The sequence below is a fragment of the Dipteris shenzhenensis genome, chromosome 17 (genome assembly GCF_047967505.1).
Source record: "Dipteris shenzhenensis isolate YYH24624 ecotype China chromosome 17, Dip_SZ_1.0, whole genome shotgun sequence".
In the NCBI taxonomy this organism is placed as follows: Eukaryota; Viridiplantae; Streptophyta; class Polypodiopsida; order Gleicheniales; family Dipteridaceae; genus Dipteris; species Dipteris shenzhenensis.
Genome location: NC_141612.1, coordinates 52,320,434 through 52,332,825, shown reverse-complemented (window position 1 = coordinate 52,332,825; position 12,392 = coordinate 52,320,434). Strand labels below are relative to the sequence as shown.

The window sequence follows — 12,392 nt, the reverse complement described above, 5'->3', positions numbered from 1 at the left end:
CTGATTCATGCCTATGGTTCAGTTTAAGGGCAGCAATTTATTGTGCTATTCGACATGGGGAGTTCCAAGGATGCCATCATTGCACAGTTGGCCAATAAGTTGGCTTGCACTCTTCTGCCTCATCAGCTGGCTGTGGACGATACCAGGTGAAGGCACTTAAATCGGGCACAAAGGCCACACAATTATCTTTTTCTATTCTCTATTACGCACGATTTCATTATTATGCCTTTGCTCGGATGTGACATGATATCAGGTATTTAGTATATTCCTCTCCTCTTTTTGATTTGTAGTAGGATACCTTCACCATCGTCAAGGGTCCTCCAGCACCACCCGTCATTTGTGGGGATAGGAGCATTCCCGGCATCCCATTGATCTCGCATATCCAGGCTCATTGTGCCATTCGCAAAGGTGGAGTATGCTCACCCTTTTTATGTCCGCTGCCAACAGGCCACTGTAAAGAAGTTTCCACATTTAGGACAGTGTATGGTTTGATCTTCTCCAAGAATTCCAAGATGGCATGCTACGAGACGATCTCCCTGTTGGAGATAAGTGCACACTAAGTGTACTATTTCCTAGTCTACATTCGTCTAAGTCTAAGTCTAGTCTTTATGTCTTGAGTGTGTGCCATGTGGCACTTCTACAATTATCCCATAAGCACTCTTGCTTTATGTCTTGTACTTTGGCCCATATATTCATGGGTCACATCATTGCAATCTATTTGTCTAGCTTGTGTCTTGTCTACACTCTTCTCAAGGTATATCTTGTCTTTCAATCTTGTTATTTCATTTCTAGTTTCTAGTTCTTGCTTCCATATTCCATCATGGTATCAGAGCTAGGTTGATCCCTCTTCTCTCCGCTCAGTCTGCCTCTTCTCAGATCTCTCCCCCGCTGCAGATCTGCCCCTCTTCTCAGATTTCTCCCTCTTCTCATTTCTCCCTCTTTCTGCCCCGCCATTGCGCGCCAGATCTGCGTGCCATATCTGTGTATTTCCGCTCCAGATCTGCGCTAGATCTCCGCTCCAGATCTGCGCACCATTTCTGCCAGATCTGAGCGCCAGATCTGCGCCGTTCAGCCACAGATCTGCGCCCATCAGCTCCCGCTCCTGCATCAACATACGAGAGTGTCCGTACAGTCCGTAAGACTGCACGGAATCCGTACCTGCTGTCCGTACAGATCAGCGCCGTCCGTACTCCGTACTCCATACCTTGTCGTCCGTATGCCGTCCGTACTCTGTACTCCGTCTGTACTCCGTACCCCGCTGTCCGTACAGTCCGTACGACTGTACGGAATCCGTACATGCACAGGCCGCACTTCTCCAGTTGCTGTTCGAGATCTGCTCCATCTTCACGGAGATCTGCGCCCCTTTTTGCACCTCTACCTCTGCGTGGGATTAAGGTACTTTGCTTTGCCTCTTTCAGTTTGCTGAGCAGTCTCTCTTTTTTGCTGGTTCCTTCTGCTTCGATGGGCTGTCATATGCTATGGCCTTGACAAAGTGGTGAGAGAACCGGCTTCTTGGATCTCTCCTTTCATTCATTTCTGCAATATTGTAAGGGAATAGACACTGCCCTTGCATCCTAGCAAGAGGTAAGACCTTCCCACATGGCATCTTCCTCTCATTCTCTCATATCTATCGACAAATTCAATGGGTCCAATTTTCATACTTGGCAAATCAAAATCAAGTGCCATCTTATGAAAGAAGGTCTTTGGGACATTGTTCACCGTGCTGCTCCCGAAGAGTCCGACATTGAGCAAGTTGTCACTTATGTTCCCAATGCCAAAAACGACAAAGCCTATGCTATCATCTTGCTCGGTCTTGGAGATGATTACATTCATCACATCTCCGACATACAGTCTGCTTCTCAAGCATGGATCACTTTGGATACCCTTTTTGGACCCAGATCTAAAAACTCTAAGATTGCACTTATGATCTCATTCTTTGATCTACATATGCAGGAAGGAGCTACTATAGCCTCTCATGTCAATTATCTTTGCAGTCTTATGGTTCAGCTTGCGTCAGTCAAGTCTCCCATCTCCGAAGATATTGCTATTGCTGTGCTTCTCAAAAGCTTACCTGACACCTATGCTACTCTTGTCACTACCTTCAAGTATCATAATAATCCTTCTCTTGAGGGTATCATCAATGCTCTCCAAGAGGAAGAAAGAACTCAACAACGAAAGGTAACTGACACTGCATTTTTAGCAAAGAAAGGAAGTTCTAAGGTAAGAAAGCCTTGCACCCATTGTGGCAAAACTAATCATTTGGAGAAGGACTGTTTCAAGGCTCATCCATGCACCATTTGTGGCCGTGATAATCACCGAGAGAGGGACTGCTACTCCAAACCCTCTACATCAGCCCCTGCATCTACCTCAGCCCATGTTGCTGCAGCATCTCCATCAACAGATCCTGCTGTTCCTTCCTCATATGATGAGAAGTGGGCTTTCTGATTACTTCTATGTCTTGTCTACCACCTTGACCACCGATGATGTAGGTCAAGGGGTTCTAGTGTCTTGGTCTTTCTGTTTGTCTACAGTCAGTCTTCTGTCTATCTAGTCTTGTCTGTCTGTCTATTTGTCTATCAATCTGACTGTGTTTTGTTTTAGATCCATCTTGTCCCTACCCTTGTGGACCCATATGAGGATATCACTTGAGGAGGGGTGTCTCAGGATCTTTGTCTGTCATGTCTTCTGTCATGTCTCTCAGTCTATCAGTCTTTATGTCTGTCTTCTAGTCTTGTCTTTCTGTCTTACTCGTAGTGTCCACTTAAGGAGGGTGTTGGAGATAAGTGCACACTAAGTGTACTATTTCCTAGTCTACATTCGTCTAAGTCTAAGTCTAGTCTTTATGTCTTGAGTGTGTGCCATGTGGCACTTCTACAATTATCCCATAAGCACTCTTGCTTTATGTCTTGTACTTTGGCCCATATATTCATGGGTCACATCATTGCAATCTATCTGTCTAGCTTGTGTCTTGTCTACACTCTCCTCAAGGTATTTCTTGTCTTTCAATCTTGTTATTTCATTTCTAGTTTCTAGTTCTTGCTTCCATATTCCATCACTCCCACCTCAGCTCCTGCCCATAGGCTTGAGGATCACTGCATTGAATTAGTCCTAGGCTCATCTCTACCCACTAAATTCCCATATAGGCTCTCCAAATCCATGGAGAGTGAATTGGAGCAGCAATTATCTCATGTATTACTCACAGGTTTTTATCTACCTTTGATCTTGGCTCCTATCCTTTCCGTCCTAAAGAAGGATAAGTTAGCACATCTTTGTGTTGACTATCGGGCATTGAACAAGTGACCATGAGGAACAAGTTTTCCATGCCTCACATCGATGACATCTTAGAATGTCTTAATGGTGGAAAGTATTTCTCTAAGATTGGTTTGAAAAGTGGCTACCACTTGGTCCGCATATTTGATGCCAACATTCCAACGAGGCTTTCCTAACACAAAGTGGTCACTATGTGTTCGTAGTAATGCCTTTTGGCCTAAAAAATGCACGTCCCACCTTCATAAGATGATGTCAAGGATCTTCACAAAGTATATACGTGTGTGTCTATTTATCTTCTTGGATGATATATTAATCTTTTCAGCAACTTCTGAACAACATGTGTAGGATGCAAAGCACGCTCTTCAAGTTTTACGCGATAATCAGCTCTACATCAATGCAAAGAAAAGTGATTTATGGCTGTATATATCATTAGTGCAAAAGGAATTCACTTGGATCTTACAAAGGTTCAGGTCATTTTAGATTGGGCTGTTCCCACGACGACATGAATTATCAAATACTTTGTTGGCCTTTGCCAGGCCTACAGTTCACATATGGATGGGTTTTCCAGCAGCACCTCTGATGGATTTACTCAAGGGAGGGTGCAAACACGCTGGCAAAAGATCTCAGCTACCGGACCAGCTTTACATTCCTTTCATGATTTGCAGCGTTTGGGATCAACAGCTCTAGTTTGTAGCTCAGCATGTTGGGACAATTTGTTTTTGGTCATCACTGATACAAGTAGTGTAGCCATTGGTGCAGTTTTGCAGCAAGGAAGATCGGCTAGTGGCTTACTCTAGCTTTGAAGTAAATGCCACCGAAAAGATCTAGTCTGTCTGAGCCCGCATGCTCCTCTCTGAGCTTGGGGTTCTTTCACTCAGCTCAACTTGTCAGCTCGTCATCGCTATAGCTTCCCTCATCGGCTCAGCCCGTCATCATTCAGCTCGTCAGCCTATCGTTGTTGAACAACACTTGCACGTAGCTTCAAATCCTAGCGGACATCCAACAGCTCGTTGTCAATCCAAAAACCCTAGCCTACACTTTCGTCGACCCACCAACCCTAACTTCTCGCAGGTAAAACTAGCAGAAGCTTTTTTTCCCACTCCTAACCCCTAGCTGGGCTGAACCCCTAATCCAGTCAGGGGGGTTAGTTAAAGTATAAGGTAAAAGGAGAAATGGCCAGCAAAAAGTGGCCTAGCCTCTCTTCCTCCTCCTCTTCGAAAACTCCTTCAACTCCAATAGCCCCTTCCAATAGGGTGATATATGCCACAATTGCAACTCGAACACCCTCTCATTACGCACATATATATGAGAGAGGAGGTCTTTTTGGTTGCCCCATTATTGGAAACATATTTTTGTTCCTACAAGATCGGGTGAGAGAGCTAAGGACACAATTGACAGACGCTATAGCTAGAATCCAAGTTCTTGAAGGACTGGTAAGCAGGAGGTCATTGACGAGGTTGTAAAATCTTGCAACGCTTCCCCACCTACCCCCCTAGCTAGTCTCCACAGTTAAGGATTTGGTTCAAACTGAAATGCAGACAGCCTCGCGGAGCAGGTGGACAAGGTGCCCTTCTTTTCCTAGGCATGAGGCTTCAGATGGACTCTTCGACTTGGACCCCTTCGAGGGAGAGGCATTGGGTGGCCTAGAGGGTGCCCTAGGAGGTCCGTTTCAGGTTTTTGACGAGTCTATGGTCCAGTTTGCGGCTGAGGAATATCTCCTACTTCTTTTGGCTCGCCGCCCACGAAGGCTTGCCCATAGGCCCGTGGTTGGAGCAGATGCGGGTGGAGGGGCTGTGTCACTGCTGTTTTGTTTTTTTCTAGAGACAATCCCTCATTGCCTCTGGAGCTGTTGTAGCGTAGTGAGGATGGGAGCTCTCAGGATTATAACCCGCATGCAAAGCTTTCACAGGGACTACATGTGCAGGATGGTGGCTTAGTTGACTGAGGGAGGTCACGCGTTCTAGATTGATGAGGTCTCTCTAGCTTATCGGATACAGGGTCAGAGCATTTAGAGGATAGAGCTCCATGATGCGGTCCCTCCGGATATCTTGGATCCTTATTCCTCTCTAGAGGATAGCTTGTGGGAGGTAGTAGCCAGTATCACGGCGTGGAACATTTGGGTTGCTCGTTGTAGTCTAGTGATGGATGAGTATCCGGATCCACCCTCGGCTACCTTGGTCGCCATTTGGCAAAATATCTACACCCTGCGCTCCACCTCGGAGCATGGGACCCCGGGCTCTAGGGCGATTGTCGCGATGCGCGCACATGCAAGGCTTGGCCTGCAGGAGTTTTCTACATATTCACTCCGCGAGGGATTCACTGGTTGTATAGTCCCCCCACCTGGTTGTTAGCCACTGTACCACAGATTCCCTAGGTAGTGAGCTGGGTTTCTTTGGAATAGGCTGTTTTTTGTTCTTTTAGCCTTTATCCCGGTTTTTACCATACTTAGGACCTTCTGGGCTGCTGTTTTGTGTCACGGGGACGCGAATTTATGAACTGTGGCTAGCTTTGGCTTAGGGGACTAGCCTAGGGGAAGCGATACTTCCCAGAAGTCCCTGGGTGCACACATTAGGCCTACTTGCTAGGGGCAAGGTAAGGTTTAGAGGGGTCATAATTAGGGCCCTAGGAAACCAATGTTTCATTGGTTAGAAGGGTTAGAACTTTATTGTGGGGGCAAACCAATGTTCCATTGGTTTTTGTGGGTTAGAGCATTAATGAGGGGGCCACGTGGCAGCCCCTCATGCACACCTACCCCCTTCCTCTCCCTCTAAGGCTAAGGTACGGATTTCTTTTGACGTGGATCTTCTTTTTTATTTCATGCATCTCGAGGTGAAGGGTACGGCTGTTTTTTCGCTGCATTTTGGACCATAATTGGTGGCTGGCTCATTTTCCAAGGCTGCCAAGCTTGCTCCATAGGTTCCGTACGGACTGTACGGAGCCTTTAAGGTGGTTGTATGGGAGCAGTACGTGCAGATTTTCCTAGTTTTCTCCAAGGTGGACTGTACGGGGCTGTTCTTTTCTGCTGGCACACATCCCGAGATACCTTCAACGCCGCTGTACGCCCCCTTTGTCCTGCTGTACAGCCTGATCAGCTCCTCTCTCCTGCCCGTGATCATCTTGCTCTCTTTCTATCTCTGATTCCAGCCCGTTCTATCTCTTCCTTCCCCTCTCCAAGCTGCCATTTCCTCCTGCTGCCTCTTGCTTGCTGGGTTTGCTGCCCGTGGAGGTGTTCTGGACTGGATTGGAGTTCCTTGGAGCTGATCTGGAGCTGGATTGAAGTCGTTTGAAGCTGGTTTGAGTTCTCTTGTCACTATCCCTTTCACGGTATTTGGTCATTTTGGAAGCTTGTTGTTGCTCCTCTGCTGTTGGAAGTCCCCTCTTGGCCATTCAGGTTGTGAATCGACACCCAGTCACAGAGGGTATAACCAGATTGGGGTCAAAGGGGTAGTGTGTGGATTTTCTTTCTGTATTGTGCTCACTTGTTCAGTCTGAGATCTGTGTTGAAGCTTGGTCACCCTGAGAGGTTGGTCAGTGGGTTGTGGGATTGCCAGTCCTGGTTGAGTAAGTTGGATGCTTTGTGGAATGCTTGGACACCTTTACAGTGGTCATGGACAATGGTGAATGCCTTAGCCTTGCCTTGGCACTTGGGTACTAGTGTGTGCACTAGGATGGAATGCAGGTTGTAGCCAAAGTTTGGCTTGGACAGTGGAAATTGCTCGTGGGGTAGAGCACAAGGGTGAGCTCTTGTTGTATGTACCAATTTCATTCCTAAAGAAATAAATAAATATCGGAAGGGGCACCAAGTGTTTGGGGCTAGTGTGGTGTCTTGTACTTGGTTTCATTGGGCGGGGGCACTCTAGCCTCCATCCAGTTATTTCTCAAATTGTTTTCTAAGTGGTATTGTTTAAAGTTAAGTGGTTGGAAATGATGCAATGTGGCTGTGAATAATGAATATGCAATGATAGTTATGGTCTACTGCCCTTTAGGAAACTGAAGGCTGGTTACATTTGTATGAAGTTTTTCAAGCATTAATAGAAGGTTTCTTTCTTTGCAAAAAGGACAAAAAAGCAACAAGTTAAGTAAATTCGTTACTCTTGAGTCTCTAGCTGACAAATACACTTTTTGAAGGTTTGTATTTGTTACTCCATAGTTGACAAATATACTTTTTGAAGATTTATATTGTTGGAACTACAAAAAGTATTACTATGGGAAGGGATGGTCATTAGCATTTGTTGAAAATTTATAAACATTTAATGCCTTTCCTTTAACTTGCAGGGAGAACAGTTTCTTTGGATCCTAAGACCAACATTGAAGTGCCAAATGATCGGCATGGATTATATTCATGTGACATCTTAGACCCTAATGTGGTAAGCTATTGAACTTAGCCTTCATGTTTGTATTGTATTCTAGGTGGAATTTAGTCATAGATTTGTGAGTGATATGCATGATATTGACAATCAACTTTGTATAATACTTAACCTGCTTGTAATGCAAGTTGTGGTGTGGCGAACCACATCCTAGATGGAGGGTTTAGTAGCGTGCCATGAAATTTTTAATGGATTGATGGCATGGTGCCTCCTAGAATTGAAATTCTAAACTGAAAAAAAGGAAGAAGGACAAGTAGGGTAGTTTGAATTAGAAATCTAAGAAATAGATAGGTAGATATTGCAAGGACAAGTTTTGATTTTTAGGCATCCCAGAGGGGTGTATCTTACGAAGTGGGTCTATCCTTATAAACATATAGAAGCTGCAAGTTAGCCTTCATCATTGCTAAGTCTGCCCTTCACCTCCGGAGTGTCGACAAAAACTCAGTACGAAGACTTTGTATAAATGGATGCTCAAGTATGTGTGGGTATGTGGATTTATATGTGTGAGAGCATATTTTCATACTATGGTCTACACCCACTGTTGGGCGCTGATGACGTCAATGGGCATGTCATAGTAGCTAGTTCCTACTATGCGTATGGTTTTCAACTTTATGAGTGACTATCATGAGATATCACCTGTTGATAATCGCTCTTTGACATAGTGATAGTGAACCTCAATATGCTTTGTGCAAGCATGGAAAATAGGATTCCGTGCAACAGCCGAAGCACTCTGACTATCAGTGAAGATGACGGTAGGAGCAGTCTGACATGCATAAAGATCTACAAGTAGCTTCCGAAGCCAAACACACTCCATTGTAGCTGTAAAAGATGCTCTGTATGCAGCTTCATAGCTAGAAGTAGCAACTGTATTCTGCTTCTTGCTGAACCAAGAAACACATGAAGTACCCAGCATAAAACAGTTGCCACTATGTGACACACGAGTGTCCGAACAACCAAAGTGAAGTATCAATCCCATAAAGAAGGCCTAAATGCTATGTGCCCTTGAGATATCTGAAAACACGCCTCACGGGATGCGAATGGTGCATAGATGGGCTGTGCATATATCTGCTCAATTGTGAGACAGCACACTGTAGATCCCGTCTCGTATGGCATAAGTAAATAAAACAACCATTTGCCTGCTGATAGAGAGAGACATCACATGTACCGCTGCCATCCTCAGAAGAGAAGTGAAAACCAGGCTCTACTGGTGTGGATACTGGCTTGCAATCCTCAAACTGAAAACGCTGCAAAAGCTGTCCGATGTACTTGGATTGTGACATCAAAATGCCCCCCTCACTGCTAGCAAATTGGATGCCCAGATAGTAGTGCAAAAGACCAAGATCAGACATAGCAAATGTCTTCTACAAATCAAGCTTAAAATCTGCAATTTGCTGAGCATGTGTCCCAGTCATGAGCATGTCACATAAAGGACTAAAATTAGCAAATCTGTCCCACGCTTGCGGATGTAAAGGGTAGGCTCTGTAGGGCTGTTGTGAAAGCCAGGTGTGAGCAAATGAGTATGAATCCTCGAATACCAAGCCCGAGGTGCGTGCCTCAATCCATAGAGGGCTTTTGTCAAGCGGCATACCTTGCTTTCAGAACCTTCAACGTCAAAGCCAGGAGGTTGGGTAACATAGACCTCCTCCTGCAAATGCGCAGGAAGGAAAGCTGTCTTGATATCAAGGTGATATACTTGCCAATGGAAGTGGGCAGCAAAGGCAATAACAATGCGAGTAGTAGTGATCCTGGAAGTGGGAGCAAAAGTCTCAATGGCGTGCTGCTGAGCATAGCCCTTAGTAACAAGACGAGCATTGTAACGGTCCACTGAACCATCACCTTTCCGTTGGATTATGTAAACCCAACTTAGTTCCAATTGCATTCTTTCCAAGATGCAAATCACACTACTCCCAAGTGTTATTCTGATGGCTAGAATACAATTCAGCTTGCATAGCCTTCAGCCAAAAATAATTCTTAAAGGCATCTTGATGACATAAGGGCTCTTTATTGCATGCGGTAGCAATGAATGCATAAGCATGCTCTTTCCAGAGAGCTGCTCTAGTACGGGCTGGCAGAGGAGTATCTTGTTTGCTGTCTTTCAATGTGTCAAGGTGCCAATGGCGGACCTTCTTGCGCTCCTGAATTTCAGCTCTTTCTTGATCAAGAGCCTTGTGCAAATGGTCCTGATCAATGAGAGGCCTAACAAGCTGAATATGTGGCTGCAAATGACCAACAGATGGAGGAGGTACAACCTCAGATGGAAAATCATCCCGAGCATCGCATGGAAACAAAGGCATCAAGCTGTCAAAAATATATGGGGCATCAACAATGGGCTGTTTTTGACAGTCCAGCAAAGGCATAGTGGAAGATTCATCAAACACAACATCCCGATTGACAAAACACTTGCTCGTTCGGGGCTGGTAGAGCTTATAGCCCTTGCTCTCTGAGCTATACCCAAGAAAACTGCACTTGACAGCTTTATCATTCAACTTAGTGCGTGTCTGTGAAGGCACATGAACATAAGCTAAGCATCCAATAGTTCTCAGGTGAGAAATGCGAGGATTACGACTGGTTTAAGCCTCATAAGGTGTGAAAGTTTGCAATGCCTTTGTGGGACATCTGTTCAAGATGTAATTAGCACACATGACCGCATCCAATCACAACTTGGTAGGCAAATGTTTGCCTTTCAACATGCACCTGTTGGGTGTTGTAAGCAATGGAAGCTAAAAAATGGAAGCACAATGGAGAAAAACGAGATGCTGTAATAGATTGCTGCAAAACTGAAGTGTAGAGGCTCAAGCGAGAGCCAACATAACAAAACCCTAGGGCTAACTGCCCTAACTGGACTAGGTGTCCTAACTGACCTAGATGGTACATAAACTAATTGTACCAATAGTCCTAACGGACTATAACCAAAGGCTCATACCAAGGTATAAGTGGCATCTATGGATAGCCCATGAGATAGCCTACAAACCCCCCTCCATGGTATGGGCTGAAGTATCCTGGACATGGCTCATGATACCTAAATAGCTGGTGTCATGGCTGCACATGTTCGTCCCGTAGGATATAGCAACCTATGACTGTACAGAGTACAACAGATTCAGTTACAAAAGGTACTAAGTTTAAAGCTTGCCGAAAAGCCTCAAACTTAGGTCGAGGTAGACCCTTCGTAAAAAGATCTGCCAAGTTGTCTTCAGTGGGAACATAAGACAACTCAATATGACCTGCTGATAATCGCTCTTTGACATAGTGATAGTGAACCTCAATGTGCTTTTTGCGAGCATGGAAAACTGGATTCCGTGCGACAGCCAGCACTCTGACTATTAGTGAAGATGACGGTAGGAGCAATCTGACATGCACAAAGATCTGCAAGTAGCTTCCAAAGCCAAACACACTCCACTGTAGCTGTAAAAGCCGTTCTGTACTCAGCTTCACAGCTAGAAGTAGCAACTGTACTCTGGTTCTTGCTGAACCAAGAAACACATGAAGTACCAAGCATAAAACAGTTGCTACTATGTGACACCTGAGTGTCAAAACAACCAGCCCAATCACTATCAATGAACCTATGCATGACAAGTGAAGTATTAGCCCCATAAAGAAGGCCTAAATGCTAAGTGCCTTTAAGATATTTGAAAACACGCTTCACGGCATGCCAATGGTGCATAGATGGGCTGTGCATATATCTGCTCAACCGTGAGACAGCATACTGTAGATCAGGTCTCGTATGGCATAGGTAAATCAAACAACCAATTGTCTGGTGATAGAAAGTGACATCACATGTACCGCTGCCATCCTCAGAAGAGAAGTGAAAACTAGGCTCTACTGGTGTGGATACTGGCTTGCAATCCTCAAACTGAAAACGCTGCAAAAGCTGTCCGATGTACGTGGATTGTGACATCAAAATGCCCCCCTCACTGTTGGCAAATAGGATGCCCAGATAGTAGTGCAAAAGACCAAGATCAGACATAGCAAATGTCTTCAACGTGAAAGCCAAATGTGAGCAAATGAGTATGACTCCTCGAATACCAAGCCCGAGGTGGGTGCTTCAATCCATAGAAGGCCTTTTTCAAAGTGGCATACCTTGCTTTCAGAACCTTCAACCTCAAAGCCAAGAGGTTGGGAAACATAGACCTCTTCCTGCAAATGCCCATGAAGGAAAGCTGTCTTAATATCAAGCTCATGTATCTTCCAATGAAATTGGGCAGCAAAGGCAATAAGAATGTCACGAGGACGTGAAATTTTGTGACTTTTGATTTGTGACTCCCGTAATTTGTGCGTGACTGCCTTGAGCCTCTGGGATGCGAGGGTCCGGCCATGGGGCGGGACTTGGGGAATTAGTGGGCCCTTGTAAATAGTGAATGTGCGCACAATTACTAGGCATTTAATTCCTAGGGCTAAAGTGTGTAACAGGGGGGGGGCCAAAAGAGTGGTGCAATTAAAAAACAGCTTTTAGGGACCAAAAGAGTGCTGCAATTAAAAAACACTGCTTTTTGGAGCCTAGGGCTTTAAAAGGGGGAGGGAGCCCTTCTTTTGGATGCAGTTGGCCAAATCAGTTTCAGAGGAGCCATCAGTTTGGAGCTTCCAGGGCCTGCCAGGGAAATTCGTTTCTACCTTGGGGACAGTTTCAGGTGTTCTAGAGCTTGCCAGGGAAATTCATTTTTACCCAGGGGCCAATTCTAGGTGATCCAGGGCCTGCCAGAGCAAATCGCAATTGATCCAGGAGTTTGTTGTAGGTGGCGATTTTTGCCAGGGTGTCTG

The 12,392-nt window shown here is 45.2% G+C and overlaps 1 protein-coding gene across 3 annotated transcripts in view; it reads left to right on the top strand.

Annotated features, from left to right (window-relative positions):
* Window positions 1–12,392, top strand: part of LOC147892277 (alpha/beta-Hydrolases superfamily protein) — a 133,650-nt gene that overhangs the window by 27,702 nt on the left and 93,556 nt on the right. For all 3 annotated transcript variants that reach the window (XM_087388193.1, XM_087388191.1, XM_087388192.1), the window contains exon 3: window positions 7,546–7,637. In XM_087388193.1, the coding sequence (XP_087244319.1) occupies window positions 7,546–7,637 (92 nt within the window). The remainder of the gene's footprint in view (window positions 1–7,545; window positions 7,638–12,392) is intronic.